Here is a 26,806-nt window from a genome sequence, read left to right on the forward strand (position 1 = left end):
GCGCAGGGAGACAGCCAACACCTCACATCCATGTGTGGAGGCCGTCATCACCCAACCACCTGGTCCACTAATCCTGCCGCTGTTGAGCCTATCTGGTCAAATGATATACAGGGTGAGAAATGTAATGCAGAATGATGATATATATGTGTCGTTGTTTGATTTGTTCCATATACTTAGTGGTTATTAAAAGTTTTTAATCACACTGCATTTGTGTATGTAATAAAACATTTCCAGATCTGCGTCTAGCTATTTTATTGTTGTCAGTGAGGCTATGCTGCAGTGAAAATGACAAGAAATTGTGTACCGTCTCAATGCGCTTTTTGCAACTAATGAGGCAATTTCCTAATTTTGTAATGAATACCAGAGCATAGGGTATCACAGCACAATCTGGTGGGAAGTAGGCTTGTTTTCTTGGCCCAAGTATTTACCTCCACTCCACAAGTTGAAAAGGAGACAAAACAAAGTTAAACACATGTAATGTGGTGTCTGAAGTGGCTGTAACGTAGTGTTGTGCAACACTCCCACATGAATAAGTCATGCTAGCTGTGTAGCAACCGTGGCTGTTTGGCTACAGACAATACAAGTGTAAAAGAATTCACAAAATGGAACAGAACTCTTGAGAATTTGAAACAAAAAAAGAGCTTATGAAGAGGACAATCAGGTTAAATGTTAAAAAATAAACATGGTTGAAAGTTGCAAGATATATTTTAATAACTTACAAAGTATGCTTGTTCGGATGTACCTGTCTTCTTACATTGATTCATTTGAACATTCCGCCAAACTTGCAAGTCACCATAAAAACAGTTAGCATTTAAACAGTTGAAGTAAATCCTGTTCCTTACATAAAAATGTAAGGTTTGGACATCTGTTTTAAAAATGAGGACTTTTTTTTTTTTTTTTTTTTTTTTAAAGGTTCTTAGGGTCACATGTTCGTATAAAACAGCATTCATGACATTAGCAGTATACAGGTGCCGCACATAGCAAGTATGCTTTTAATGCTTGATAGAGAACCGTTAACAACATTTTTTTTTCTCTACGTAACAGTTTAAACGAATGATGGTATCACACCTTAACAGATTCCTGTACTGATGAGGTGCACCATTTTTGTTCTTTTCAGTGTTGTGGCTACATGGTCTATTGTAACTAGTCAAATACATACTTTTTGGTATATAACAGTGAGTCTGAAATAACACTACAAAATGTTCACATAAAATCAATTGCACAGTTTAAGAAGAATTATAAATAGTCCAAGCTGGTGCCAGTGTAGCGCTCGCAGAATAATACATTGGCGATTTGTCTCCAAAAATATACACCCTTTTAAGTGCGTTCTGTTTGCATTTTGGGAAAGAAAGGGGTTTTCCTTCATTGTCTTTTATTCTGTAGAGTCAAAGCAGTTGTGTCTCAAACACACTACAGCACATATTGACATCTGATCTCTGGTATCACACAAAATGAGCTTCTCGATGTTCAACCTCTTGCAGGTGTCTGGATCTCAGTCTCTGGTAAACTGGTCTTTCCTGGTTCAGGCCCACGTCCTCTGGACTTGGGCTGTGGGATGGCGAGGCGGTTTCCTGCTCCGCCTCTGCGTCCCCGTCAAGAGGCTCATCCACAGAGACCTCAATCTCCAACTCATCCTCGTCCTCATCCTCCCCCTCTTCGTTATCGGCGCTGTTAGCTAATGCGCGAAGTGATTTAGCTTTACTCCCCGATGGAGGTTTATAGAAAGTTCCAGGTGGCGGTTGGAGGGTCCTGGAAGGCCGGAACCCCATTGCAACAATGTTGTACTTGGTTACAGTTTCCTCCCTTCTTAACATCCTGCCGGGCCGCGAAGACGTGTACGTTGACATGCTGTAAGGTCCATTAGCATGGGTGGTGACAGTGCTATTGGAGTCTTCATGGGGCAAGCTTGAGGATAATATTGACACAGAAGGGGACACGCCACTTGCATCATCTACTGAACTGTCTGTATTGGAAACATTTTTGGTAGTTCCAGAGGCAACATCATGGTGCTTGTATTGTTTGTCCCAAGTTCTGCGCAAGGTCTGGGTGTCAATAAATGTGCTTCGGTAGTGTGTGCTGGCTCGCAATTTGGTCATCTCACTTTCATCCACCTCTTCGATGGACTGGATGCCGCGGTCTCCTTTTCTATCATCTTCATGCAAGCTAGTCCAGGTGAGATTGTCGTCGTCTTTGTCTTTGTGGCTCCGTTCTGCCGGCATGCTAGCTGGCCGGGAGGAGAACTTGTTGCGGTGCGGTCGAAGATGCACCTTGGTCGTGGGAGTGACGTGTGGCGAGCGGGTGAGGTTTCGCTCGCTTGGTTTGGGGACCTCAATGACTCCATTGCACGCCTCTGAGTCCACTTGGTCGCCTTCAAAAAGAGATGGACATAGTACGTTCAACAAGACTAAGATTTTGTAAAGTAGGGTTACTCAACTTAATTACACAATTAGTAATGTGGTTTTTCTCACATACATTAAAAAAACCCAATGAGCAGCACTATTTATTTTGAATGAACATATATATGGGTTTCACCTTTTGAATTGAGTTACTGATATAAATGTACTTGGACATGTACTTGTAGATAAACAGATAACCAGAGCTGGGCAGCGACCCTCGGGTTCCGTCCTGCATATTCAATCGACCCACGTGGTCCAAGTCAGTCGGAGTCAGCCAATCGACGTCGAGAACGGACTTTATCTATACCGCGTCACATGCAGGCGCTGCACTCCTGACGCGCGGTCGAGTAAGGAAACAATACAAAATAACAGGGTGTGAAGTACCTTGCGGTCCCACAGACGCAATCGCATGTGTCCCATATTATTTTTATTTCACCGATGATAACGCTGTGCGTGTGTGTGTGTCAGTTGTTTTTGTTTGATATTTTTTCTTTGTTTGGCAGCGTGTCTGCTCGTGCGGCACCTGCGTGTGATGTAAAGATTATGTAATTGACACCGACTGGCTGTCGCCGGCGAAGGACGGGCCGGGACCACGTGGGTCGATTGAATATGCAGGACGGAAACCGGGCACGGATGGTTGCGGCCCAGCTCTGCAGATAACAATATTAAAAAAAACATCCTATGCTTGATGAGTATTTTATGTGTATTTGCAAAAATACTAACCGGTTTCAAATTCTTTTCGTTCAAGGTCAGCTGGATGGAGCGATACTGAGGCCTTATACTCAGGCAACAAGTTATATGGAGGTGTGGAGGAATGTCTCTTAAAATCCTTGGAGCTCAACTGCAATGAGTAGTGAAAAATACAGAGCATCAATGCACCATGTGCATAGTACAACTATAAGATTCAAAAATTGATTTGTATTCTGTTTTCGGAACTCCTGCTTTACCTCCTGGATGTCGCCCACAGACTTGGAGTGCCTGCTAAGACGCTGCTGTTTTCCCTGGTGAGGCGGGCGCATGTCAAGTAAGGGTTGGGCGCAAATCTCTGTGGGTGAGTTGCCCACTAGTGTACTGAGGGGGGTGTCGAAGATCATCTGGTAGTGTCTGATGAGGAGCTCTACAATGAGCGCCTGATAGGGGTAATCCGCAACCGAGGAAAGGGTCACTTCGGCATCTGCCTGCCTCGGCTTGATGAGTGTTGGGCCAAAGATGATGCCCAGGTTTCTTGCAGGCATCTTGTTTTCCTCAGATCGTTGTGTCACTCTGATGGAAAGGTATGTATTCTTAAAACAAGCCTCCCTTTTTCTTATAAAATTGTCTTGTTTCCTTGGTAACCAAGCTAACATTTTTTCTATAAGTCCATAATTTAAAAATGTTTTTTGCAATCATACAATACAGCATTCTTTCATATCTAATCTTTAAAGGATCAAATAAATGAAACCAAATACAGAAGTTTTAAAGAACAGAATAATAGTGATAACGTGAATAACGTTGACTTAGTCTTTTCCTGACGGAATCTGTTGCTTGGTTGATTTTTTTATTTTTTTTTGTTTTTTGCTACTGATGTGAAATAACAATGTAATTACAAGCGAGCCACAATCATGCCACCACTCAAGGTACAGTAATTGAGGAAAAAAGGTGAGGGGCAGTACAGAGACTGATTGGCCACACCCTTTAATGGTACAAAACCAACACTTCAGTTGTTGTTGTGACTCTCGTTCTATGTTTAGTAATTATATTACATAAAAACATGTTTATTACCAAGTTTATTGTGTGGCATTCGGATCAAAATTGCGCATGTTGGGACTAAGGGCCCCTGTGGTTCAGTTCCAAGTAAGATGAGGATAAAGGCATTAAGCATTTTTTTAAACGACAAAAAAATAAGAATGATCATTTCAATGAGTTTCATGTATTTAAAGCACCTATGGGAACAAGGCAAAACAACATGTTTCAGCTGGGAGGAGCCTACCGGTGCAGATGCTCTATGAGGAACTGCAGTGTCTTGGAGTGAACAGGCGGCAGCTGCCTCAGGATGTCCTTGATCTTGAAGAGGACGCGGTTGAGCTCCACGCCAACCTGAGCTGGCGTCACTGGAGAGGAGCTCAGGCGAAATGCCTCCAAATCCTCCACAATTCCACCTTGGCTTTCTTTGGCCAAACCAATAAGATCATTGTAGTAGCGGAAGAGGATGAGTGGCTCTGGAAGCTGATAATGGGAAATGTCAACGTTTCCTTTGTGTTTGCATTATAGGACCAATAATGGAGCACAGATTATTCAGAGATTTAGAAATTAAATGTAGAATTAAAATAGATGGTCAAGGGCAACTGCTGAATGCAAGCCTACCTGTCTCAGGTAGAGTTTGAGCACATTGCTGATGTCGTGGGGGTAAAGGTCAGACATCTCGACCAAGTCCTTGCCATTCTCAAACGCTTGGCACAGTTTTTCGACACGTGACTTGGCGCCGTTCAGACGGTAGATACCCTTTGCAGCCCAAAACCATTTTCACATTAAATGCATTTCACAGAACACATTTCTTTTAATCATTAAGATAGTACAGAGTATTTTCAAAAAAATTATCAAAGCAAATCCATCTAGCGAAGCTTAAAATGCAAAATCCATCTATTTTTTTTTCATCAATACCTTCACATTGAGCGCTCTGGTCTCTATCTCTGATGTACATTTTCGGATGATGAATGGGATGCCGTCCTGGCTGTTCTTTGCAGTCTGCATTAAGTCAACACCAAAGAGGTGAAGCTTCCTCTGGAGCTTCTTATGGCCACACTGAATGGCCAGGCTTTCCAGGCACTTTTTATGGCAGGCTAATGAACACTGTAGAAACATTGAAACATTTCAGCTCATCATTTGACTAGAATAAATGACAATGAAGACAACCCGAGCACACGTCAAACTATATTTATTGAACTCCCTTAATCTTATATTGTTTAGGAACATGCCATCTTCAAGTAAAATTAATTCGAAGTATTAAATGCAGCTGGTTCCAGCTTTGACTCCAAAATCTTCACTCCACTATTTGCCTGATTTGGCGAACCCTTGAATTAACAGGGGAAAAAAATCGTCCTTCCGTCTTCTCTAATATAATGGAGCCGTTCCAAGAACTGAAGCGCTTGCATTCTTCCATCACTTACTTGTCAAAGCACTCAAGCAGCATTACATAACCCACATTTCAGGAGAGAAACATTCCATTAATCCTTTCGTTCCCCTTTGTTCGTATACAGTATCTAATAAATATGGAAAGAAACCGGGCCTCCAAAAAAAGCAGTGGGGGGCACACAGGGGTGATGGACTCTTTAAAAGTTGGACAAAAGGTCTTTCGTTTCCACTGGCTGTTTCCCCTAGCGGAGTCAAGTTGGTTAATTCAAACTCTGAGGGGAAATTGTGGCCAGTTTCAACTTTTCCCTTTTTGGATATTCTGATGAGTGCATGGGTGGTCATTCTCTTTTTTTGTGTGTCATCAAAAGTGAAAAGAAGCCATTGTGAAGCTTTGGCAACGGTCGTCCAAAACATTCTTCATACTCAAGAGTCCAAAAGCAGTTCAAGATTGGATTTCCTTTTGCACTAGTCAATGGGAATGGGCGGGGGGTAAATAAATAAAATAAACCAAGGTTACCTCCTCACACTCTGCTCCTTGAAACACCACTAGCCCATCACACTCTCGACACTTGGAGAGCGCTCGAAGTTTTCTCAGCTTGTGCGTTTGAGCAGCTTTGGACATCTGTGTGTTTCTAAAAGGACGTGGAGAGCTGGCTGCCTCGATTAAAAGATCACTTAAACCTGAAACACGTACAATACATAACTGAGAACTACGCGTACAAAACGCTAAATCAACATTTGTGACGGTTTTGCTTGACACACCATTATCAGAAGGAGAGTTGGGCTCATCTAGGTCATCAGCAGATGACATGGTGCCAGTAGAGGGGGATCGTGGTAATCTCCTCTTAAAGTCTCCTGAGCAGTATGACAAGACACACGAGTGAGTCCACATTTCTGCAGTCAAATCAAACTAATTGTAGCCAGTTTGCACCAACTCCTAGTTTTGTGGTCGAACTTCAAAGGGAGGCGCACTACACATTAAGTGTAAATAAAACTGCATACAAAACTACAAGTGCGTATTTTCCATGTCTTCACCTGGGCTCGCAGAGGGTGAGTCCATGGATCGCGACTCGCTGCTCCCTCCCACACTTTCCGAGTCGCTACACATTCCTCCACCCTGACTCGAATTCCAGGTACGAATCCGAAGTACTGTATATAAAAAAATGATGAGGACGTCAGTGATGTTCGATTGTTCCCCAACAGCAGTGAAATACAGACTCATCGCCATAATAATCAAGTGGTTTTTTTTTTGTTTTGTTTTTTTAATCGGCATTAAGATGTCTGACTCAACGCAGCAAAATCACAATAAACCCAAATCTGCAGGATTGAAAATACCTTGGATGTCAGTAGTACTGTTGGAGCGCCGTTCTGCAATCTTGGGTTGCTGGGAGGTGTTGGACCCGTCATGCTCATCGCCACCAAGGAGGTAAGATACTTGTGACAGGTTACTGTGGGATGAGTGACTGCCACTTAGTGTGTGCTGAGACATTCTGGCAGAGGAGATGACAAGTTGAAAATTACGTAATGTTCAAACTAAAGAAACAAGAACATGCGTCTTCTAATGGGTACAAAATATAAAACGCTCAGCAGTAGCAGGGAAGTACAAAAAAGGGTTGGATGTAAAATGAATTACATTAAAACAGTACATTCCAACATAAAATTATGTATGTAATATTTGCATTTCTCTTAGTCGCAATAAGACATTTTACATACAATATACTGTATGACCTAACAAAAATTCAAAGAAAGTAACGATCAGATTAGACATGCTAATGTTGGCTAACCAATCAAAGTAGCGCTAAATTCACTGTACATTCCACCATTCACCATACTCAATGCTGGTCAGCCACACAAAAGGTTAAATATACACTGGTAGGTTCCATTTGCACATTCAACAAGTTGATTCTTTTTTGGTCATTCGGCTTAGTCCTTCGCATGATTTGTTTTTGACAATTTTTACGCCAGATGTCTTTCCTGGCTCAGTCTTACAATTTATTCGGGTTTGGGACTAACACTAGAGCGCTCCAGCAGTTGGTGGATGATGCGGCACTGGCTCTGAATTGAACAAAACACACCAAGTCTCACATTGTGCTTGATGAAAAAGATGAATCCAAATAGTGAGACTCGGTGGGCAACTTCTGGACAAACTCGGCATAGCGATGCCCAGGCTCATACAGTTTGGCATATTCACAAAGACTCTGGTGGTTGACAGGAAGTGACACCACCTGGGCCTGCTGGAGCTGGAACCAATTGACGGTGACCTTGAACAGATAATATCATTCTGCTATTAGGGGGTGATCAGATCATATTGCACACACTGCAGAAGTATGTGCGGGGCTTTACTAACACACTTAAACATACTGCTTTAAGGGTGAGGTCGCATTGGAAGACCATCTTTCGAAGCTGAGTGATGATGTCACTCTTGGTGTTGGCCAGGTCGACTCTTTTTACCACAACATCATTCTGACAAGCTTCGCAGTGTGCCCTCGCCTCCTCGGCCTGCAGCAGAAGGATGACAAAAGGTTTCCCAATTCAGATTAGAAAAATGCTGATAATGGCGTGTTAATGACATTTTTTCAGCCAACCTTCTGCAAGGCCTCCTCTTCCAACCTGCGCCGCTTTTCTAGTTGCTTCGCAGCCGTTGCTCCTCCTACTCCTCCGATCTGCTCCCCCTCCAAGCGGCTGGTCGATACCTTGGCCTTTTCATACTCCTCTTGACGCTGATCCTGCAGCATCCGAGCCTTTTTCAGAGCGCTGTCTGCCTCATGCTTGGAATCCAAAGAACATTTGGGTCAACATTTGGGTCAAAATTTCAAAATTTCCAAAGGGGATTATGAACCAAGCCTCTATTGTAAACTGTTAAACAACATAGAACAATTACCATTTTCTTTTGCTCTCTCTGCCACTGCTCCTTCATCTCTTTTCGTAGTTTGTCCAATTCGGTTTTTCGAGTCATCAGAGGCTGGATCAAAAAAGCAACACACACTGTTGTTAGAATTGTATGAAAAGTATGAGTAGCACTGAGCTTTGTGGAATTACCTGCATAAATTTGTTGCTTTGGAGCACTGCTGTGGTGTTAAGTACAAGCTTGCTGTATTCAATGTCATTTTTGAAAGCAGTCATGTAGATGTCACGGAAAGGCATGAATTCCTTGATCAGAAAGAACAGATAAGAGGGCTTGGTAAAACAAACATCACGTGTCTGAATATAAGACGCAAATTCTCAGATCACCTGTTGACTTGCAAGGGTCTTTGCGGATTCAGCCATTTTGTTGTAGCTCTTTGCCAACTCGATATCTGGAAGTACATCCAATATACTGTATATTTACATGATGTGACAATGTAGAAAGAACACCCTGCCCTTTATTTGGCTTAATTGTAAAATTAAACATGTTTGTATAATTTGCACAGAATAACAGGAAAGCCCACAGAGGCATTTACTTTAAATAAAGTCAAGCAATGTCCTCGAGTCATTCATCATCAAATAAACCATTAGCCACAGAGGATGTGTTAAATAAACATTTTGTCCGTTTGCCTGATAACACATGCATTGTACCGCTTTACAGAGGGCCCTGTGTCACAATGCTGACTAGAAGGATGACTAAGTACGACAGTGAAACCATTCATTAACCACCCAGCAAAATAAAAGTTCACACGCTGCATTCTCAGCCTTGAACATGCAAGACTTTTGGGTGCAGCTCAGGTGTTAAAAAGTGGGAGCGAAACACAGGAAATGTACCTCAAATTCCTACATAATAGAAACTTGAAACTAAAGATTAAGACATATCAAAGCTAGAGAGCCGAACTTGACTACCTCAAAAATGTTTGACACACTGTAGCTATGTACAGTGGCCATTATGCCACATACCACACAATAGAGACAAATATATGGTTCTCTGTGTAACTGCGGCAAAATGAAACACTCATAATAAACCGTCCAAACCACAATCCTTCCTTGACTCACCCATATTAAGACGCTTCTCCACCCACCCCAGCACTTCTTTGGTGTATTTGGACCAGGTCTTGGCGTACCGCAGTGCTGACTCCACGCCGTTGAACTGCTGCTGCAGCGTCCTATCCACTTCTTCGACCCGAAATTGTGGTCCTGTTACAATCACCGGAACTGCACGAGGGAGGTTGTAAAAAATGGATTTATGCATGACAGGCAAGGGTTCTCCCAACACTTCTGAGCATTACAACAAGGATAGCCCACAATGACCTTGAGTGAAAGGCATACAGGCTAATACCGTTTGAAGATAATTATAGCTAACTGAGTGATGCATGGATTAATACGTGGTCATCCAACACTCAATAGGTGGTACAATTAGTCGCCACACAGAAATTACGATAAGCGAGAAGCATTCTGTCCAATTAGAATGATTATATTTTCCTTCCAGCAAATCTGCCCAAAAAATAAACTCTCTCAGGTAGCCACTTGTTATAGTGCAAAAGCAAAATACATTGTGTTAAGAGAGCAATCTTACCTGGCGGATCATCTTTCTCAGAGCCGGATCCTCCAGATTCCACAGGCAGGTTGTCAAAAGACTGAAACCACCAAAAAATAATATAAAATACAACAACAACATATGAATCATTGTTTTAGACCAACCAACTTGCAATATAATGCGAGGAAACATAATATCTATATATCAGTTTGCAATGTCAAGAACAACTATGACACCGGCCAGCCAATTCAGGCAAGTAGGGCACATCCTTGTTTGAATGGACCTATGAATCCACTAACCTTGTACAAATAAACACCTATCATTTTACTCGTCCCCTTTGATGCCTACTGTGCAGAAATAATTCTAAGCATCTGATTGCTGGTGACATTCACTACTAACCACATTAATATGTACTCCACTTACCCTGCTCGTCTTAGTTAGGGGGAGCCCTAACACTGATCCATTCTCTACATCTCCCATAAGGAAGTCAGACACTCTGGAAAAAAAATTAAATTGTAAAGTGAGAACACATTTTTGATGCAGAAAAGCCCACATGAGCTTGTCATGTGGAATCATCAACATGATACCTACACATTGCCAACGGTGAATGCCAATTTGTCAATTGCGGAGTAGATGTCGCTCAAAAGACTCTGCTTGTTCTCTTCGGTCACCTCCTCGAAATTCACTCCTATCAAATGGAGTTGAGGTGAGATTAAGTCAAGCTTCCTGTCGTGACATAAATTCAGCACATTGGAGATTTCCTGAACAGGTTCCACTGATCTGGTTCAATGTCCTTGCATGAGTCACTGTCATTGTATGCACATTATGTTGAATGTTGTCTCAAATAACAGAACTGAGCAAATCTAAAACTAATTGTGAAGCCCACGAGAAGCATCCAAAACACCTTTTTATGTTAACACTGAAAGGATAAGCAAAGATTCCAGCTGTATATAAATGGACTGTAATCTGGAAATCCAGTAGTTTCCTGCTGCAAGTCAAAACACGGTGATGACTGAAGACAGAATAGGGGAAAAACACCAATGTAAATATGGTTGTAATCAGTCTTCACAATAACCTTCCTGTCCTGGCTGTGTCGAGAAAAAATAAACTGGATGCTCAGAAAGCAAGCCTAATAAATCAGTGATATAACGGGCTGTTCTGCTGCTTATTTGAGGAAACGGTCTTTCCTTCTTTTGGAACAATGGAGATTTCTAGAGTTCAAGACTAACCAATTTCCCAAATGTAGATGCAACATTCATTTTTCTGAGGTTTCTACAATTATTTAGTTTGAAAGCAGGAAACTGCTGGTAGTTGTGTGACAAACACAAACGGAGTGGTTTTGAAACCTGCGAAGAAAGCTTCAGTCACCATGACATCCACCCATAGCTACCAAATGCTAAGACACTTCCTCAGTACTGTATTTCACACAAAAACGGTTTTGTAACAAAGAAGTGTCGAGACAACTATGCTCTAAAAAGCTATAAATACCTACCTGTAAGGTAATTTCCCTCTCCTCAACCTTGGTCCTGTTCAATAGGCAATCCTGTCTTGATAAATGATGATCACTGAATTAAAACGCTTATACATTCTTACCATGTTGGCCTGGTCGTATTATGCTCAGTCAAACAAAATTGAGTACTGTATTCCAAAAAATCCAAAGGGACAGAAAATTTGGTCTGACTTGTAGCTTAGGTCCAACAATTCTTTCAGAATGGCCAATGATTTGTGGGATCCTGGGAACAACGCGTAGTCACCATTGAAAGCGGGCAACTCACTTATGCTCTTGCATCGTCTCTGCTTCGGTCCAACCCCTAACCCCTCAACAGGACATCCTGAGCCTTGTTGGAATACAATGCCAGTGCTCGCAGAGGCCCCAACCAGTGGTCCAAATGCGGAAGTTACATCATTGAGAAAAAATGGTATTGTTTCAGTGGAAAAGCACAACACTCTCGCACAACCCAGATGCATCCAGGTATCTGAGTTGTATTTTGACCATAAACATGAATGGGAGGCAACCAAAGGTTACCTTGTTGTTGCTATAACAGGTACCACAAATTACAACTCTGAACATATAATATGCCAAGTTGGGTCCTACTTTGATGTAAAAAAAAAAAAAGAAGATAAAACAGGGCAAATGTATTTGAAATTGAGGAACATTATCAAATTGCACATTATTATATGTGGTCCACTGTTAAGAAGATTATCATACAAAGGATCCCCCCTCAACAACTTTTGAGGATTGGTGTCTATTTCAGTTCACGTTTCATTTGACCTCAGAGTGAAGTAAACTATCTTGGCCCCCTAGTGGCAGAATCTGTAGCATGTGCTTGCAGTCCAGTATCACATTATAGATTAGCCAAATGGTTATTCATCATGGAGGGGTGGAGTATACAGTGCACCCGCTGTACGAGGGGCATGGGGACCGGAAAATGTGCATATAAATAACGGTCATTGAAATGCATTTGGGGAATCTTCTTTTGCTCCAAGCTGATGCATTCAAAGCACAAGGGTAATATGAAATTTCTAAGTATTTTCTTTTTACATTTAAAATGATGGTAACTAAAGAGCTTTGATGATATAATATGCAGGCAGCACTTTGACTCAAAAGAACGTTGGCATGTTAACTTTCAGTTTCACGCGTAAACGCATCATGACATGAGAAATATGTTAGGGCGAATGGAAACGGTGTGATGGAAAAGGCAAAGCATAGTGACAGACACACTGCATTATTGGCCAGTGTTACAAAGACATCATAACTTACCTTTCACTGCACTGATGACAGTTCCAGCTGAACTCAGAATATCAACTGAGTTGAGGCTCTGGTGTTTGCTGATGACAGTCGTCAGGACTGCCAGCATCTCCCCGAGACGTTCATGGACTGCCTTGTGGAGGCAAGCTTGGTGCTCTGTGAAGTCACAAAGTTGGAGATGTAAAGAAGCTTTGTAGTGTGAATGCAGGCAAACTCCTTTAATTCTTCGTAAAAAACGAGTCCTACATGTCATGTATACCTTCTTTACTGTGATGTAGGAAATGTTTAGAGCAGTTGAAAGACAACATGAGTTTATGTATGCGTCAACCATTCATTTTTAAGTAAAATTACAATGGATTCAAACAGAAGGTCAAGGTAATATAGGGCACACTGGTTAAAGCACTGACTGCGGAACAAGGGGTCATTCATTCAAGCCCAGGTGCGCCCTCTGGCAGTAATAAAATGAGCAAAAATGGTTTTGATGCTTGGCAAAAGCTTTGACAAAACATTTCTAAACCACACCGATGATTGGGATTCCCTCTGAAGTTGATCTGGAGCCCAGAAAATTACAAATCACCCATTCTACAAACAAATGGTGCATCCAGAGTGCCAACAGGACCACTACATAACATTCCGGCTTTGCTGGTTTAAAGGGTGGCCATGGCAGCCATGTCAGACAACTACCATCCATTCACAGCAGTTGTGGTCAACACTAAAGCAGTCAATGGTCTGTCTAGGCAACAAGGCCATAAAGCACGGCTGGCAGTGCGATTGCACTGCGCTCAGTAACCTAAATAGAGAACTCATACCTGAAAGCCAAGTGCATAAACACCCACGACCCATTGTGACCATACCACAATTAGAAGTTTGCAAGTCTGTTAATCAGAAGCCCCTTTTTAAACAGAAATGATGAGGTAAGAAACCTGAAAAACCCAGCCTGTGATAAGGGTGGGAATTGATGTTCTGCCATGAAGTCAGCAAGCTAAGAGAACAAAGCGTATGTCTGTATAAAAGGCACAACTGACTCTCTACTGTACTGTTGTGTAGTCCTGACCTGATTTCCCAAAGCCATCACATCCTCTAGAGTAGATTTAAAAAATGCAGTTTACTTATATGCATGTATTGATCATTTTTTTAAACCAAAGAAACCTACAACATCTGTGTTATACTATGACGGGTGGGGTGGGTTGCTTACAGTCCACTTTTCTGACCCAACCCCCCACCTCTATTCCCGCCACCAAAACCACAACCCTCTGACAGCCAAAGCCACATTTGCGCTGATGATCACCCCAGGATTACCTCCTCATGGAGAAGGGGATCAGAAAGACTTTAGCTGTCGCCCATTTTTCCTTTTATTCATGAGCTCTCTCTTTGGAGTGGGACAAATAGTGCAACCAGCGGGGCTAATACAGCTGGGTCTTCGTGGACATATTGACAATGCGTGCCGTGGTGATCCGGAAAATCAAGCCAACTAAACAGTATGTGGCAAGTTCCCGTCAGAAGGTAACCCAGGTTTACAGAGAAAAACATATACAAAGAGAGTGCTGCAACAAAACACAAGCAAAGCATCAAAGAGAACATTCAAAGGCCCTGCAAAGTGAATTCTTTTTTTTTTTTCAAAATACATTAGACATGTACGTTTGAAGATAATTGCAGAAAATATGAAAAGATTGAGAACAACAGAAATGAATTGTGGAGCTCTAGCATAACAACTGTTTCTCACCACGTCAGTAGCCGTTTCTTAATTTGCGTTCTTGCCCGTACCCAAGATGCATTTCATGCTGCAATCAAAATGGCTGAGAGGAGGACTCACGTTCCATCCGAAGACCGTACTCACTAATCAGTGTTCTTCATATTGAGAAACAGCTAGTGTTCCTGATTTTTCTGGGTGTGGCTAAAATGATGGCTAATGACACACTTCGGCATCCAGCATGAATCTCCCCTACCCTACAACATATGAACCGAGCACCTTCATTCCTGTCACCGGTTATCCAGCGCCTCATTTTAATACTTGGCACATTTTGAAATCATTCAAATTTGGACGCAATGTTAACAAGATTCTTCTCTGTGATGTGTCAGATTTACAAGACATATATATTTCCCTATACAAGGAATTTGTTTATGATATTCAGCAATGCTTTCAAATTCACTACAAAACCTTTAACACGGTAAACAAAAAAAGCTGGCATGAATCCTAAAATCTAGTTCAAATGAAAATGAGTTTTAAAAAATGTACTGCTTGCCGCCAATGATTTGTGCTGGCCAAAAGCTTCACTGCAGGGCCTTTAGACACTCTTTCCCCATAGCAACCATCTTCATTCATCTTCATCACATGTCATGCATGGCTTCTTCAGCTGCTGAGAAACTGGTAGATTTTAATGACAAAAGCTTCTTTCCTTTTTGTTTTAATTGCCCAACCACTCTAATAAAAAAGTATCTGATGTGTGCTGCTGGCTAGAACTATATGAACCAAAACAAAGTTTATTAGTGGTGTTTTTTGAAAATGAGTAAAAGACCGATGTGGCCTTTATTAGATCCAGCATTGGCGAAAGACCATTGTTGTTAATTTAGGGTAGCTATAGCATAAACCTTACATTTGGTGGTGATCAAATCAAGTGTACGTGTATATGTGTGTGAGCGTGTGCAGGGCCGACGATTCAAAGTTTCCAACAAGCTGCTTCAAACTCTGTCCTTAAATGGTCTTAGCCAGTTAAGATCCACAGACATTATCCTATTTAATGGTGAAACATAAACAAAATAGCTCAAATCATCCTTGCACGGGCTTTGTAACCCATTCATTCATTGAACTGAATCCCCTGTGTAGGAGGCAGCCATAAAACCTAGAGGTTTATTATGGACTACCCTAAGCCATGAATGCCCACAAGATAGAGGGGTTTTTCCTTTAAAAGGTCCCATGTGCTGCAACCTTCAATGGCAGATGTGTTGGCCTACTGGACCATCCTAAATTGAGGCTAATTAGCAAGACATTATGGCTGTGTGGACCAGCACAGCGAGGCACCGAATCAAGTAAAAAGACTGATTATTTAACCCCAGAATTGCTTTTCCGCAAGAAACACAATGCACAGACAACTTGTTCCCATCAGGAAGAGTCTGTTAAAGGCATATCTGACAATCACAAATTTAGATTCGGCAGCTGTGTTCTTGTTTTAAAGAGAGGACGTTAAGTTTAAAGAGAGGTTCTGGGAAGAACCTTCTGTCCAAAGTCCACGGGGAAAAGCTGGGTTTGAAGAACAGACTTGTTTGAGAGCAGAAAAGCTATGTATTGTCCCTGGGGCCACCAGCAAACAGTGAGACAGGTCACCTCATGGACTTGACCACGTGAAGCATTTATGGAACAATAAATTGCAACAGCAGCCTTTCACTTTTCACAGGAAAGGTGGATGTGTGTGTCTTTGTCCCATGGTGTGATGGTTTTTGGTGGGAGGATGGTAAGGCAAGACAGGGGAGGAGTTGCGGAGAGTACGGGAGGGAAAATATGAAAGGAGAAGGGGGTTGTGTGTGATTTGGGGTAGTTCTCTTCCATTGGGATTTGTCCCAACTTTACCCCTGCACAGCACATCCCCGCTATGAGAGAAGGAGTGAGAGACATTCCAGGGCATAATAAGGCCTGGTGAATGAAAGCTATGGAGGGATCAGACCTTGAGCCTGATGAGAAGGAGGCCGCAGATCAGGAGCTCCTCGCAGGCTGCCAGAAACACATTGCCAGGCTTTTACTTCATTAGCGTCATGGAAACCCAACATTCCAGCCTCTTGTTTGGTAGTGGGGATGGGAGTTGCAGCGAGGGGCAGGGGGGGGAGCCGTAATGAAAACATTGTCAGATAATTCACCGTCAAAATGACACCATAATAATAAAACATTCCGAAATCTCTCTCGAGCCAGTTTTCTCAAAAATGTTAAAAGTCAGGAATTATACAGTATACTATAGATGCATAGTCAGTTTACCCATGCAGATTTTCTGTTGAAATTCTGATGAACCTAAAACATGGAATGATAAGAGTTGACGAGCATCCCCGCAATCCATCATACCTTACAACCCTAATCCCCAGATTCCTGCAGTATCTTTATGGCCCCAAATATCACTAGAAATTGATGTTTGCAGTTGATGAATGTATAACACGAGATGTTCTCTGTTTTTTCTCATGCATTCCAATACACAAGTAAATGTAAATGTAATGACAGTAGAATGGAATTGTAGTCAACCATGAGGAAACTGGGGAATTACTAATTACGGACGTTGTATCACTGACGTGACCCACTAGTGAGAATATGACTTGGCAACATTCCATTCACTGCGACCCTAGCTATGCTCAATTATGCATAGCAAATCACAAGAGCAATATATTCTTTATGGTTCAAAACATCTGAGAGTGGGTAGTGGTGCTTACTGCCACAAAGAGAGCGTGAAATCACTAAACATGTCACAACCAAGTCTTCAAAGGTCGGATCACGCGGAGGCCAGCCATAGCAGAGGTGGGCTAATAACTAATTACAGTGTTCAACGTAAGACACTCCCAACGGATTTGTTGTTCAGTGTAAATTTTGAAATGATTTGTTTCATGGATAGAGTTCACGATTTGTCTCAACTCACAACCACATTCCGCCCAAATTATCCATGCAAATAGTACATAATGTCCTTGGTAGTTATAAATGATTTGCCGAGGAGGTACTTCAAAGTGGGTCCACTTAACCTTTAACACACGGATAGGGTCATTGCAATGTGTAGCCAGTGCTTCTACAACTGTAAACAGACTGGTCCATCTCTGTCTGCAAACTACTATATGCACTCAGTAGATAAGACACAGATACTGTGACTTGTATGCTCACATTTCTGCATACTGTGCTGCTTCATTTTTTGCCATGACTGCATGTACAAAGATATATTGTTTTAAAAAGGAGCTGCAGCTATCTACGTGGGGGAGTCAGATTTAGCTGGCTACTCCCATTTTCGAGCTTGTTAGCTTTTATCACAGGAAACCAAATTGAGTAGCAAAAAAATACACAAGCTTGTAGTAATGCTTTGAATATATGTATTTGTATCACTTATGCTACTAAAAAAAAACTGATAACCCATTCACAAGTATCACATAATCTAAGCGTGACCAGAGGATGTTAATGTCCAAAGATCTTTTTTTTTTTTTTTTTTTTATCATTTTGTTCTTTGGATCTTGCATTAGCATATAAATGTGATACTCTGTGTGAAGAGTATCCTCCCTATTTTCCTCAGGAGCTGTCTGTCTCAATGAGGAAAGACAGATATCGCTTTGATATCCCCCAGATTACCACCTCACCAACTGTTGATGCAAAACCCTGAAAGCTGGCATTCCAACTATGCTCTCTGCTTTTTTTTTTTTTAAAGAAAAAACACAGATTCCCCACCCACCCCCCCAACTGTGCAGCCTTGATCTGGCAGCCAAACTGGTCAAGCGTTAGCGCTAAAAATCTAAGCTTGTTCTTCACAATGTGTATTGTACGCAGAGGAACATCAGCAGGCCAGGAAGCGAAGACGGCCCCCTTTTAGTACACCTGTCAATGGACATAACGGGGAGGTGAGGGGCCGAATCCCAGCACAAAGGGAGGCTATATGGCTTTACTGTCATCCTGATCATGAGTGAATAGGCTTTGTAAACTTGAAAGTCTACCTTCCTGTCTAAGAAGTTGCCTACATTACTACAGAAGAATTTGAGTAAATTTTTACTCAATGAAAGTATTCTCCGTCTTAAGAATGCATGAACGCTTTGAGAAAATCAAGAGTGATTGTGGGTATTGTTGCTTATAGGCCACATGGCTTGGCAAGTTCATTCACACCTCAATGGACCCAATTTCTTCCGTTGCCTTTCTACAGTCCACTGAGACTTCATTTGACTCTCACAAGACATTATGGAGTCCAGTTGGCCAGGCTCTCTTCTTCCCATAGTTGTACAACAACAAAGTTCCTGAACGAATTGAAAGTAGCACACAACGAGAGTGTCCAGTTGTCCTTCCCTCCCTACTATCAAATTCACTGGCTTATAACATCTTGTAACCAGTGTTGGGCTGACCTTGTAACTTGCCTGTGAATATGATCTGCCTGGAAGGTTGAATTATTCTGAGTTACATATTTATCTAAAGTAACAAGAACATTTGTAAATTATTTGGAATTACCTTGATTTTACATTAATAATGTTGATATGATCATCATCTAACAACATTAGACAAATACTATTACTATAACAATTGCTATTACTAGTACCACACAAACAATTACAAGAGGTCATGTTTTCATTGGACACATTTACAGTGCAAGGTGGAAAAGGGACGTGAACCCTGAGGCTAATGACTTCTTGAAAGAGCTAATCAGAGTCAGGAGTTAGCCAACCGTAACTCCAATTAATGTGACTAGATTGGAGGTGTTGGTCACAGCTGCTCTGCTCTACAAAAAGCACACTCCATTTATCAGTTTTCCATTTTCAAGAAGCATTACGCAAAGTGAACCATGCAACACACAAAAGACCTCTCAGAATTCTACAATTAAGAATTGTTAACCTGAATGAAGCTCGAAAGTGTCACAAAACGTGAGTATCTTTAAAAGTCTGGAGTTTCATCAGTGCATAGTAAAGAAAGTGTCTCCTAAGGAGTGATTGCTAAAGATGCTCATTGGTGATTTACAGAAAGCATCAAAAGCCTTACAGAAGTCTCTGGTACATTACTAACATCCGTAGTCATCTATGTAGTTCAGCTATTCGGCTTCAGCAGAAGAAAGTACTCCTTCTTGAGTGACCTAATCAAGAGTCCTGACCTCAAAACATGGAAACATTTGTATTTTTAGTTTAGGAAAACTGTCTACTGTTGTAACATAGAAGAAAATCAGATAACCTTTTATGACTATGGACCAGGTAATTCCAAACGGTTCACATCTTTTTCTTGCAGCTCTAATACTATTATTATTATTATTATTATTATTATTATTATTATTAGATATTCATGTATGAGTACTAAAGTGGAGAGGTCGCCAGATACGGTATCTAAGGGGTACCCGTTTATTCAATATATTATTTTGTATTGCATTGCAGCCTTAGTCAGGATCGTGTTGGATTAATTGATCATATTCCTGGACACTGGAGTTTTGTTTGCCCCTTCGTTTTGTTTCTGTCCAATGCCTCACAAATTTTCTCTCCCTTTTCCACTCACTCACTCAATTCTTTTGTTTCTTCCAATCCCTAATTCCTCTCAGGTGAATGTTGAAATGTTAAGCAGCTTTTGCTCCATACAGCAACACTCTTTTCGAGCGTCACCATGAACTTCAGATTTCCAGATCCCACGTCCGCTCTGAAAGCCTTGTGTTGTGGTATTAGTCATAGTAAACGTAACAATAGGGAAAAGTATGTTAACCCTTTGGAATTTCTGCATTAATTGGTCATAAAATGTGGTCTGATCATCTAAATCAACAAGAAAGCGCACAGTCCTTGACATGGCGGAAGCAGAAACTGATTTGCTCGAGTCCACGCAGGAGGTCGACGCGCACAACATACATTTACATGGAACTGCAAGTAGACCTCCGCGAGCAAATGATGCAAAGCTGATCCCCAGGCCACATCACAGATGTGGGTTGTGAAGTGGGCACTTGAACACCGCCAAAAAAAACAGTAACAGTCATAGTTGTTTTGATCAAATTTACTACACTGCCCCCTAACTGCTGAAAATGCACAATGCTGACTTAATGCAACTGTGCCTGATTGTAGTTGACTTTAATCCAAAGCTGAGACAGAAGCCACAAATTCAGCAGCTACTTAAGATTATTCGGAAGGATAAAACTGACGCCCTTGTTTAAAAATGTTAATACCTGCAGGACAAGGGATATTTTGTTGACACTTCCACATGGGTTAAATATTGCTGGTGTCGGGCGGAATCCTTGTATCAGGAGACCGCAAAAACTGCATTTTTTTTCAGCCCTTAATATTGCATAAACAAAGACCATTTTCAGCTATTTGGATTCGTCAACACACACAGATGAACAGGTGCAAGGCAGTCTGCATATGCCTACTTTAAAGCGGCCAACTTGACATCATCCGCAAGTGGAGATCTTGCAGTTCCTTATAAACGTAGTTGGTGCATACAGATCTCCTGTATGGACCCGTGCGAGCGAGTCAGTTATGCTTCACCTGCGTTGCATTTAAAGGCAATGAGAGGAGCAGCTTCAATTCGCTGGGAATCAAGTCAGCTGGGTTCACTCCCACAAAGCGCAAGCGCCCATTTCTAAGTGTACCCGTCTACGGAAATACCAGCCATGCGCAATTCAACTGCACTTTGCGCTAGACTTGCGCTGGGCACAAAAAAAGGTCTCTGAATATTACGTTTAAAAATATTTACAGTCCTTTAGCGGACTGCTGCTTTAGGGGGAAAAAAAACAGCAGCCATAACTATAAATCTTTCTCAGGGGGGAAGGAAAGAAAGACACAGAGAGGATGTTCCCTCGGGTTCCAAACTGAAAACAGCTTACAAATCAGTTGCAGTGCAGTTAAGGCTATTAAACTTGACAAGTTGGCATGTCTTTGCCACCTGTATACAAGGTGCCACCATTGTGCACATTGTGCATTGCCCGATGATTGTGAGTTTAAGCCTGTGGGGCATCGTACATCGTGACATGTTTCCTTTTAAAAAGACAAAAAGGATAAGAGAACTGCCGGATATCACAAAACATTGGACATTAATCCCCTCAGATCCAATTCTAGCATAGCATCAGATTTAAAACAAGAGCAGTGCATTTAAACAAAAAGCAATTAAGGTAATGTAAAAAAAATCCTTTTCGGCAGCTTAAGTAGCAAGGTAAGTATATACTATGATTAAATCAGGAAGATATTCTTTTAGCGTCCAAGAGAATCCATGTATCTTGATCTTGGAGGGACGATTTTTTTTTTTTTCCACACTGAGAAAGGACAATTTAGATGATTTACACTGGCTTTAAATACAAGTGTGTTAGAAGAACCATAAAAGGAACTTTTTGGAGGCAAGAAGCTGCTTGGCGTACTTTACAGGCGATCCCAGAAAACCCAGCGGGATAGTCTGTCTAAACAGAGGAGAGTTAGAGGCTTTAAAGAAAGTCTGGAATGGTTGGTGAAAAGTCCAAGTAGGGCTAATTTTGCATCCAAATCACTGAAAACATTTTTAGGCTTTCTCAGAGGACCAACCCCAGATGTTCCCAGAATGCTGAACTGTAATTGCAGAATACATTAAAAAAAACAGCAAGATACAAACAAGACTACCCAAAAAGTATTTCAGACAATTAAACTTAATTAAGCCATTTCTCACCATGTAGCTCTGATTCATGACGCAACACCTGCGGTAGGATATTCACTCAGATAATGATTAACCAAAGATTCCTCATGACTCAGAGCAAATAGTTCAGTTGACATAGGGGAAGGGGTGAGTCATGCACATACTGTACACTGACATAAGACGCTTTGACGAATGATGGAATGTAAAATGATCAAAGGTTGATTTTATTCATTTTTTAAACAACACTCACCCTTCCTGTAAAGACACTCAGGCTTTTCACAGTATTCAAAACTTGCTGTGTCATTGACAGGATTCCTCTGGAGAAGCTTAATTAACCTTAGACAGTCTCAGCTCACTATGACTGCATTTATATGTCATATTTTTTTAAAAAAAGGCTAATGCACTAAAAACATTTTTTCACTGATGTCGCATTGCAAAAAATCTGATGCGTATCCGACCACATATGAAAGTGACCGTCGGATTTGAAAAAAAATCGTAATTGAGCCCTTCAGACTGTCAATATTTTTTTTTTTTTTAAAAAAGATAAAGGTCACATAGGCCTATAGGCAAAAAAAAAATCGAATTTCGGTCTTCAGTCTACTTGCCAATGAAATGGGATTGGGTGACTGCAAGTATAAAACAATTATAGCTACTAGCCCAGTCAGTAAATTAAGTCAGACAAACAAAGGATGCAAACAAACCTATAGGAATAATTTATCTTGAGCACAGCTTTCTATAATCTCAATAAAGGTAGTCCTAAATTTGATTCATTTTTTTCTTGTTTGATAACAGCAGGGAAATAACATTTGATAACAACACCCGCCTCTCAACTTTCCATTGTCAATGCTGTTTCAGATTTTCTGCTTGTGTGGTTGAGACATAAATTGGCCATCATTCTGCTTGGCAGAGCTCGACGGTGCAAACACAGAAGAAGACACACCTGTGTTACTAAAAAAAAAAAAGCAGCCTTGGAGACAACACACCCTCGACAGCTTCTTAAATCCACACTGGACTTGAAAACAATAAATATAAATATCCTTTTGGTTGAGTAACGCCCTGCTAGGGCCAAATGTTTGCTACTCTAATATGATTGAGTGCATTAGAGTGCCTATTCACCTCTTCAAATACAAAAGGGCCAGAGGGACCACCCCCCCCCCTGCTCATATAGTCTCATGATGTCCTCTGTGACCCCCTCTAAATAATAATCCCCTCCAATTACTGACATGTCCTTCACAAATATGCAGTGGACCAGGTCACAACCTTACCAAAGAATGTAAATACCTGCAACACAGTGGCGAGATGGTGTGCAGACAATGGACGAGTCTGCGACATTGACCTGACACCAGTTGAGTCACGTAAACAACAAGACAGAATTCAGTCGTGTGCGTCACTGGCTGTGGCCACATGCTCCACCGTGCAACAGTAACCATCTAAGGATGCACTACTAATCCAAATAAACTTGCAATGTCTTATTTGGAGGCTGAGGAAACCCCATGGGGATGATTCTCACAGGCCACGGCTATTCTGGACTTGGGAAAGTATCAATTTGTGCAAAATGCTGCCGTTTTACAGGAGCGTGCGAGTGTGGCCTAGCCGCCGGGGACAATGGGTGTCACACTCACGCCGTCGACTGTGAATTCGGCTACAAAAGGGGAGCCAGAGCAAAAGCTGAGTATTGCTTTGCACTGTGTGGTAAACAGAGGAGGAAGGGGGAGTGCTGGGAGCGTTTGTTTCACGTGACCACAGCAATGAAAGGTTTGAACTTTAGTGATGCAGCATGCGGACAATATGGCCATAAATTAAAGCGGGATTTAAATCACTTCCAATCACAATGCAAGTCAGTGACTCCCACCAATCTGTGAGTTGTCGCTGAGTATCCATGCTAAAGCTAAACAATGACACCTTGAAAATGTCTAGTACAGATCACACTATAATGAGAACCAAATGAAAAGTTGCTCCTTAATGACTGCCATATGCTAATTTCTACAACTACATGCCGTTGTAGGGATCTGCTTGGATGGAGCTTATTTTACAGTAGCTGACTTTTTAATGGACTTCTTCAGACAGCAAACCGATTCACACTGAATCAGCAGTGGCAGCAGTTCACTCCGTTTTGCTTCAAAACGGGATTCATCGACAATTACTCAATTCAGTCAATTCACGATCAATGTCAAATTTAAAAATCAATTAATCGACTTAGTGAATATTCTGGCCATTCCTAGACAATAAGCATTCTTATATTTTTTTCCAAAGAGTTTCGAAAGGTCATTGAGACACATTGGACTATTTACTACTTTCCTCAATAGTGGAGAGTTTTGTTTACAGCATCCGACTCTCAAATTTGTCTTTTCCTGCATTTAGCTAAAACACGCCCAAATGGGAATACTCAGTCACATGTTAGCATCAACTATAACTGACCGCATCCGCATAACTGAGCCCATGTTTACTGAACATTGTTGACTGTCAAACATGGCTACAGTGCTCTCCTGATATGTATGTGCACCTCCCAGTTACACTTTTTATTAAAATTGATTGATTTGGCGGGGCGATATTTGTTCTACCACTCCTACTTCACAGTAATTACATTTTGGGGCGAGCAACAATCATGAACCGGTTTCTTTGTGTCTAGTTAAAAGGGATTGTCATGTCTGTCAGCTAAAGCAGTTCTGTTTTGTTTGACTTCGTCTCTCAATGTTCAGAGGCGTCTGTTGCTCCCGGTCAAGGCAGGTCATCAGCCTTTTGACCATTCATACAATCAAAAGAGCGCAACTACTATTCGTTTTATTATTCGTCCCCATCTGGTTTTGCAAATTTGAGTATACGGTACTAAGTAACCTGACATATATATACTCACCAAGCACATTTCTAGGTATATGTTATAATTGATAAGATCAGAAGGGTACACCTATAAAATATTTATTGTTATACATATGTGTAATGTGTATCAGCCTTTTTGTGAAAACCACATTCAACATATTACACTTTATTCACTATGCTTTGTCAGCAGCACATTTCCTTGTGTTTATTACCAGTGAGAGCAATAACCTCCAACTAAAAGAGAGATAAGGTTAGTTGAGTGGCCCCACAGCCAAGGCCACAACAGGACAAAATTGGTACACTGTCTTCGTGGTGTGTGCATTACGATGAAAGCTACAGTGTGTACACAACACTTGGTTGACAGCTACATAGTTATACAGTAAACCCCCACCGTTTCACAGTTCAGTAGTCGCATTCCCGCGAAAATCGCCAATTTTTTGTTATTACAGTTGTTGTTACGCTACTTTTTAATACTGTTTGTACAAAACTTTTGTGTTATCAATAAGATGTCTAGGGTTTGCGTATTTCACTTTCTGCATGGGTGGTCAGACATGTAACCACCGCAATGGATTTATGGGCCTTAAGTCTTCACATAAATAAAATAAAATTTACTAAATAACAAATACGAAAGGGAAACACATTTGCTAAAGACATTATTTCCAAACATACCTCTGGAGGCTATAACTCCTCTGAACTGGACCAACACGTCAGCAAATTTGCGTACATCGCTGACCGTCTGCATGATGTAGTTCGGGTCTGAGTTGAGGCTTTCGAGGTTAGGCGAGTGCATTGGGCGGCCCTTGGAGACCTTGTCTGACACAGAGGAGCTCAAAGTGACAGTGTTCAAGCTCGAGTTGGAAAATCGAGAGATGCCCGGAGGCAATTTGGTTCCTCCTCCGCTGCCACCACCACCACCTCCGGATCCTCCACCGGGACTTTGGCGCAGCATGGCACCAAGCATGCTTTCTTGGCCCTCTGGTTCTACTCAGGCTCAAACCTAACACAGGCGTGCCATAAGGAGGAATCGTACTGCAAAGCAAGAGTCAACAAGACTGAGTGTTATAATAGCCAATGGGGGGTATTGTTTTTACCAAATCGGTTCACTATAATAACAAAAACAAAGAACCTGCATGGTGTCAAATTGTTTTTATCAGCAACAAGAATGTCACCTGCAATAGTTCACAAGTGCTGCTTATGTCGTGTTTCTGATACGTTGATGATGACACCTTAATAAAAATATTTAGTACCACTTAAATACATTACTGAAGTAATACTCTGAATACGCCAAAGAAATCTGAACACGTTTAAACGAGAAGTTCCGCCGTTTCATCGGTTTAAATTATGCAAATTTGTTTTTATGGCGTGTTAAGATTTGCTGACGCGTTGACAAATAATACAGCTACACCGCTTGTAAACAACGCCAAATCGAATTCTATATGTTGTGTTTCTTACATTAGACCGTGTACCGATGGTCCATACTGCACCAGTGTTCGTCAGATTTTGGGATGAACTATAAGATTTGTTCCTAAACAGGGATTTGCTTTTGAATTCGGAAAAAAGTGTCCTATTTTAGACACAGTCTCCGTGCCTAAATGCCGTTTTAAATGCCGCAACAACGTTATACACTAGTCTATCAATTAAAGCAAGTCGTAGTGGAATTTCTTTCTCTTGTGTGAAAAGCGCACACAAAAACCAATAAGTTTGATACATTTGTTAAACAATTCTTTGCGTCTTTGGGTGAAATACTAAAAGTTCATCAAGCATATACGAACCCGATGCAGAATCCGGAAACATTGCATCTGTGTAAATTCCAAAGGCGAAAATACGGCTCCGACAAGGTTAGTAATGAATAAGACAAAACATAGTCCACAGGAATTGACGCTATTCGTCTGTCTGCCAGCTGGGTGCTTGTTCGAGTCTAACTGCGGCGACTTGTTCCCCCTTCCGAGTGACGTTAGCTTTACCGTGAATGCAGGCGTGTGACTGTTTACGTGCGCGCGCGCTCCTCCTTCAAC

General features: G+C 41.5%; 1 protein-coding gene across 4 annotated transcripts; it reads right to left on the bottom strand.

Annotated features, from left to right (window-relative positions):
* Positions 1–686: 686 nt before the first annotated feature.
* Positions 687–26,789, bottom strand: arhgap29a (Rho GTPase activating protein 29a). Of its 4 annotated transcripts, XM_086021315.1 has the most exons (23): positions 26,564–26,789; positions 25,461–25,820; positions 12,713–12,856; positions 10,543–10,639; positions 10,375–10,447; positions 9,991–10,051; positions 9,471–9,629; positions 8,739–8,803; positions 8,547–8,657; positions 8,389–8,469; positions 8,093–8,275; positions 7,869–8,006; positions 7,593–7,768; positions 6,843–6,997; positions 6,543–6,656; positions 6,270–6,362; positions 6,025–6,188; positions 5,037–5,225; positions 4,740–4,877; positions 4,366–4,601; positions 3,344–3,659; positions 3,120–3,237; positions 687–2,368 (listed from the first exon to the last, which is right to left on the bottom strand). In XM_086021315.1, exons 2-23 carry the CDS (start codon positions 25,750–25,752, stop codon positions 1,443–1,445), a joined length of 4,029 nt encoding a protein of 1,342 aa, XP_085877441.1. In that variant the 5' UTR covers positions 25,753–25,820; positions 26,564–26,789; the 3' UTR covers positions 687–1,442. The 4 variants fall into 4 exon arrangements, with proteins under 4 accessions (XP_085877441.1, XP_085877443.1, XP_085877442.1 ...); XM_086021317.1 differs by lacking the exons at positions 25,461–25,820; positions 26,564–26,789 and adding an exon at positions 13,510–13,677; XM_086021316.1 differs by lacking the exons at positions 12,713–12,856; positions 25,461–25,820; positions 26,564–26,789 and adding an exon at positions 11,727–12,702.
* Positions 26,790–26,806: the final 17 nt, after the last annotated feature.

This window comes from Filicampus tigris, chromosome 21 (assembly GCF_054856515.1).
Source record: "Filicampus tigris isolate MCC_2025a chromosome 21, RoL_Ftig_1.0, whole genome shotgun sequence".
Lineage (NCBI taxonomy): Eukaryota > Metazoa > Chordata > Actinopteri > Syngnathiformes > Syngnathidae > Filicampus > Filicampus tigris.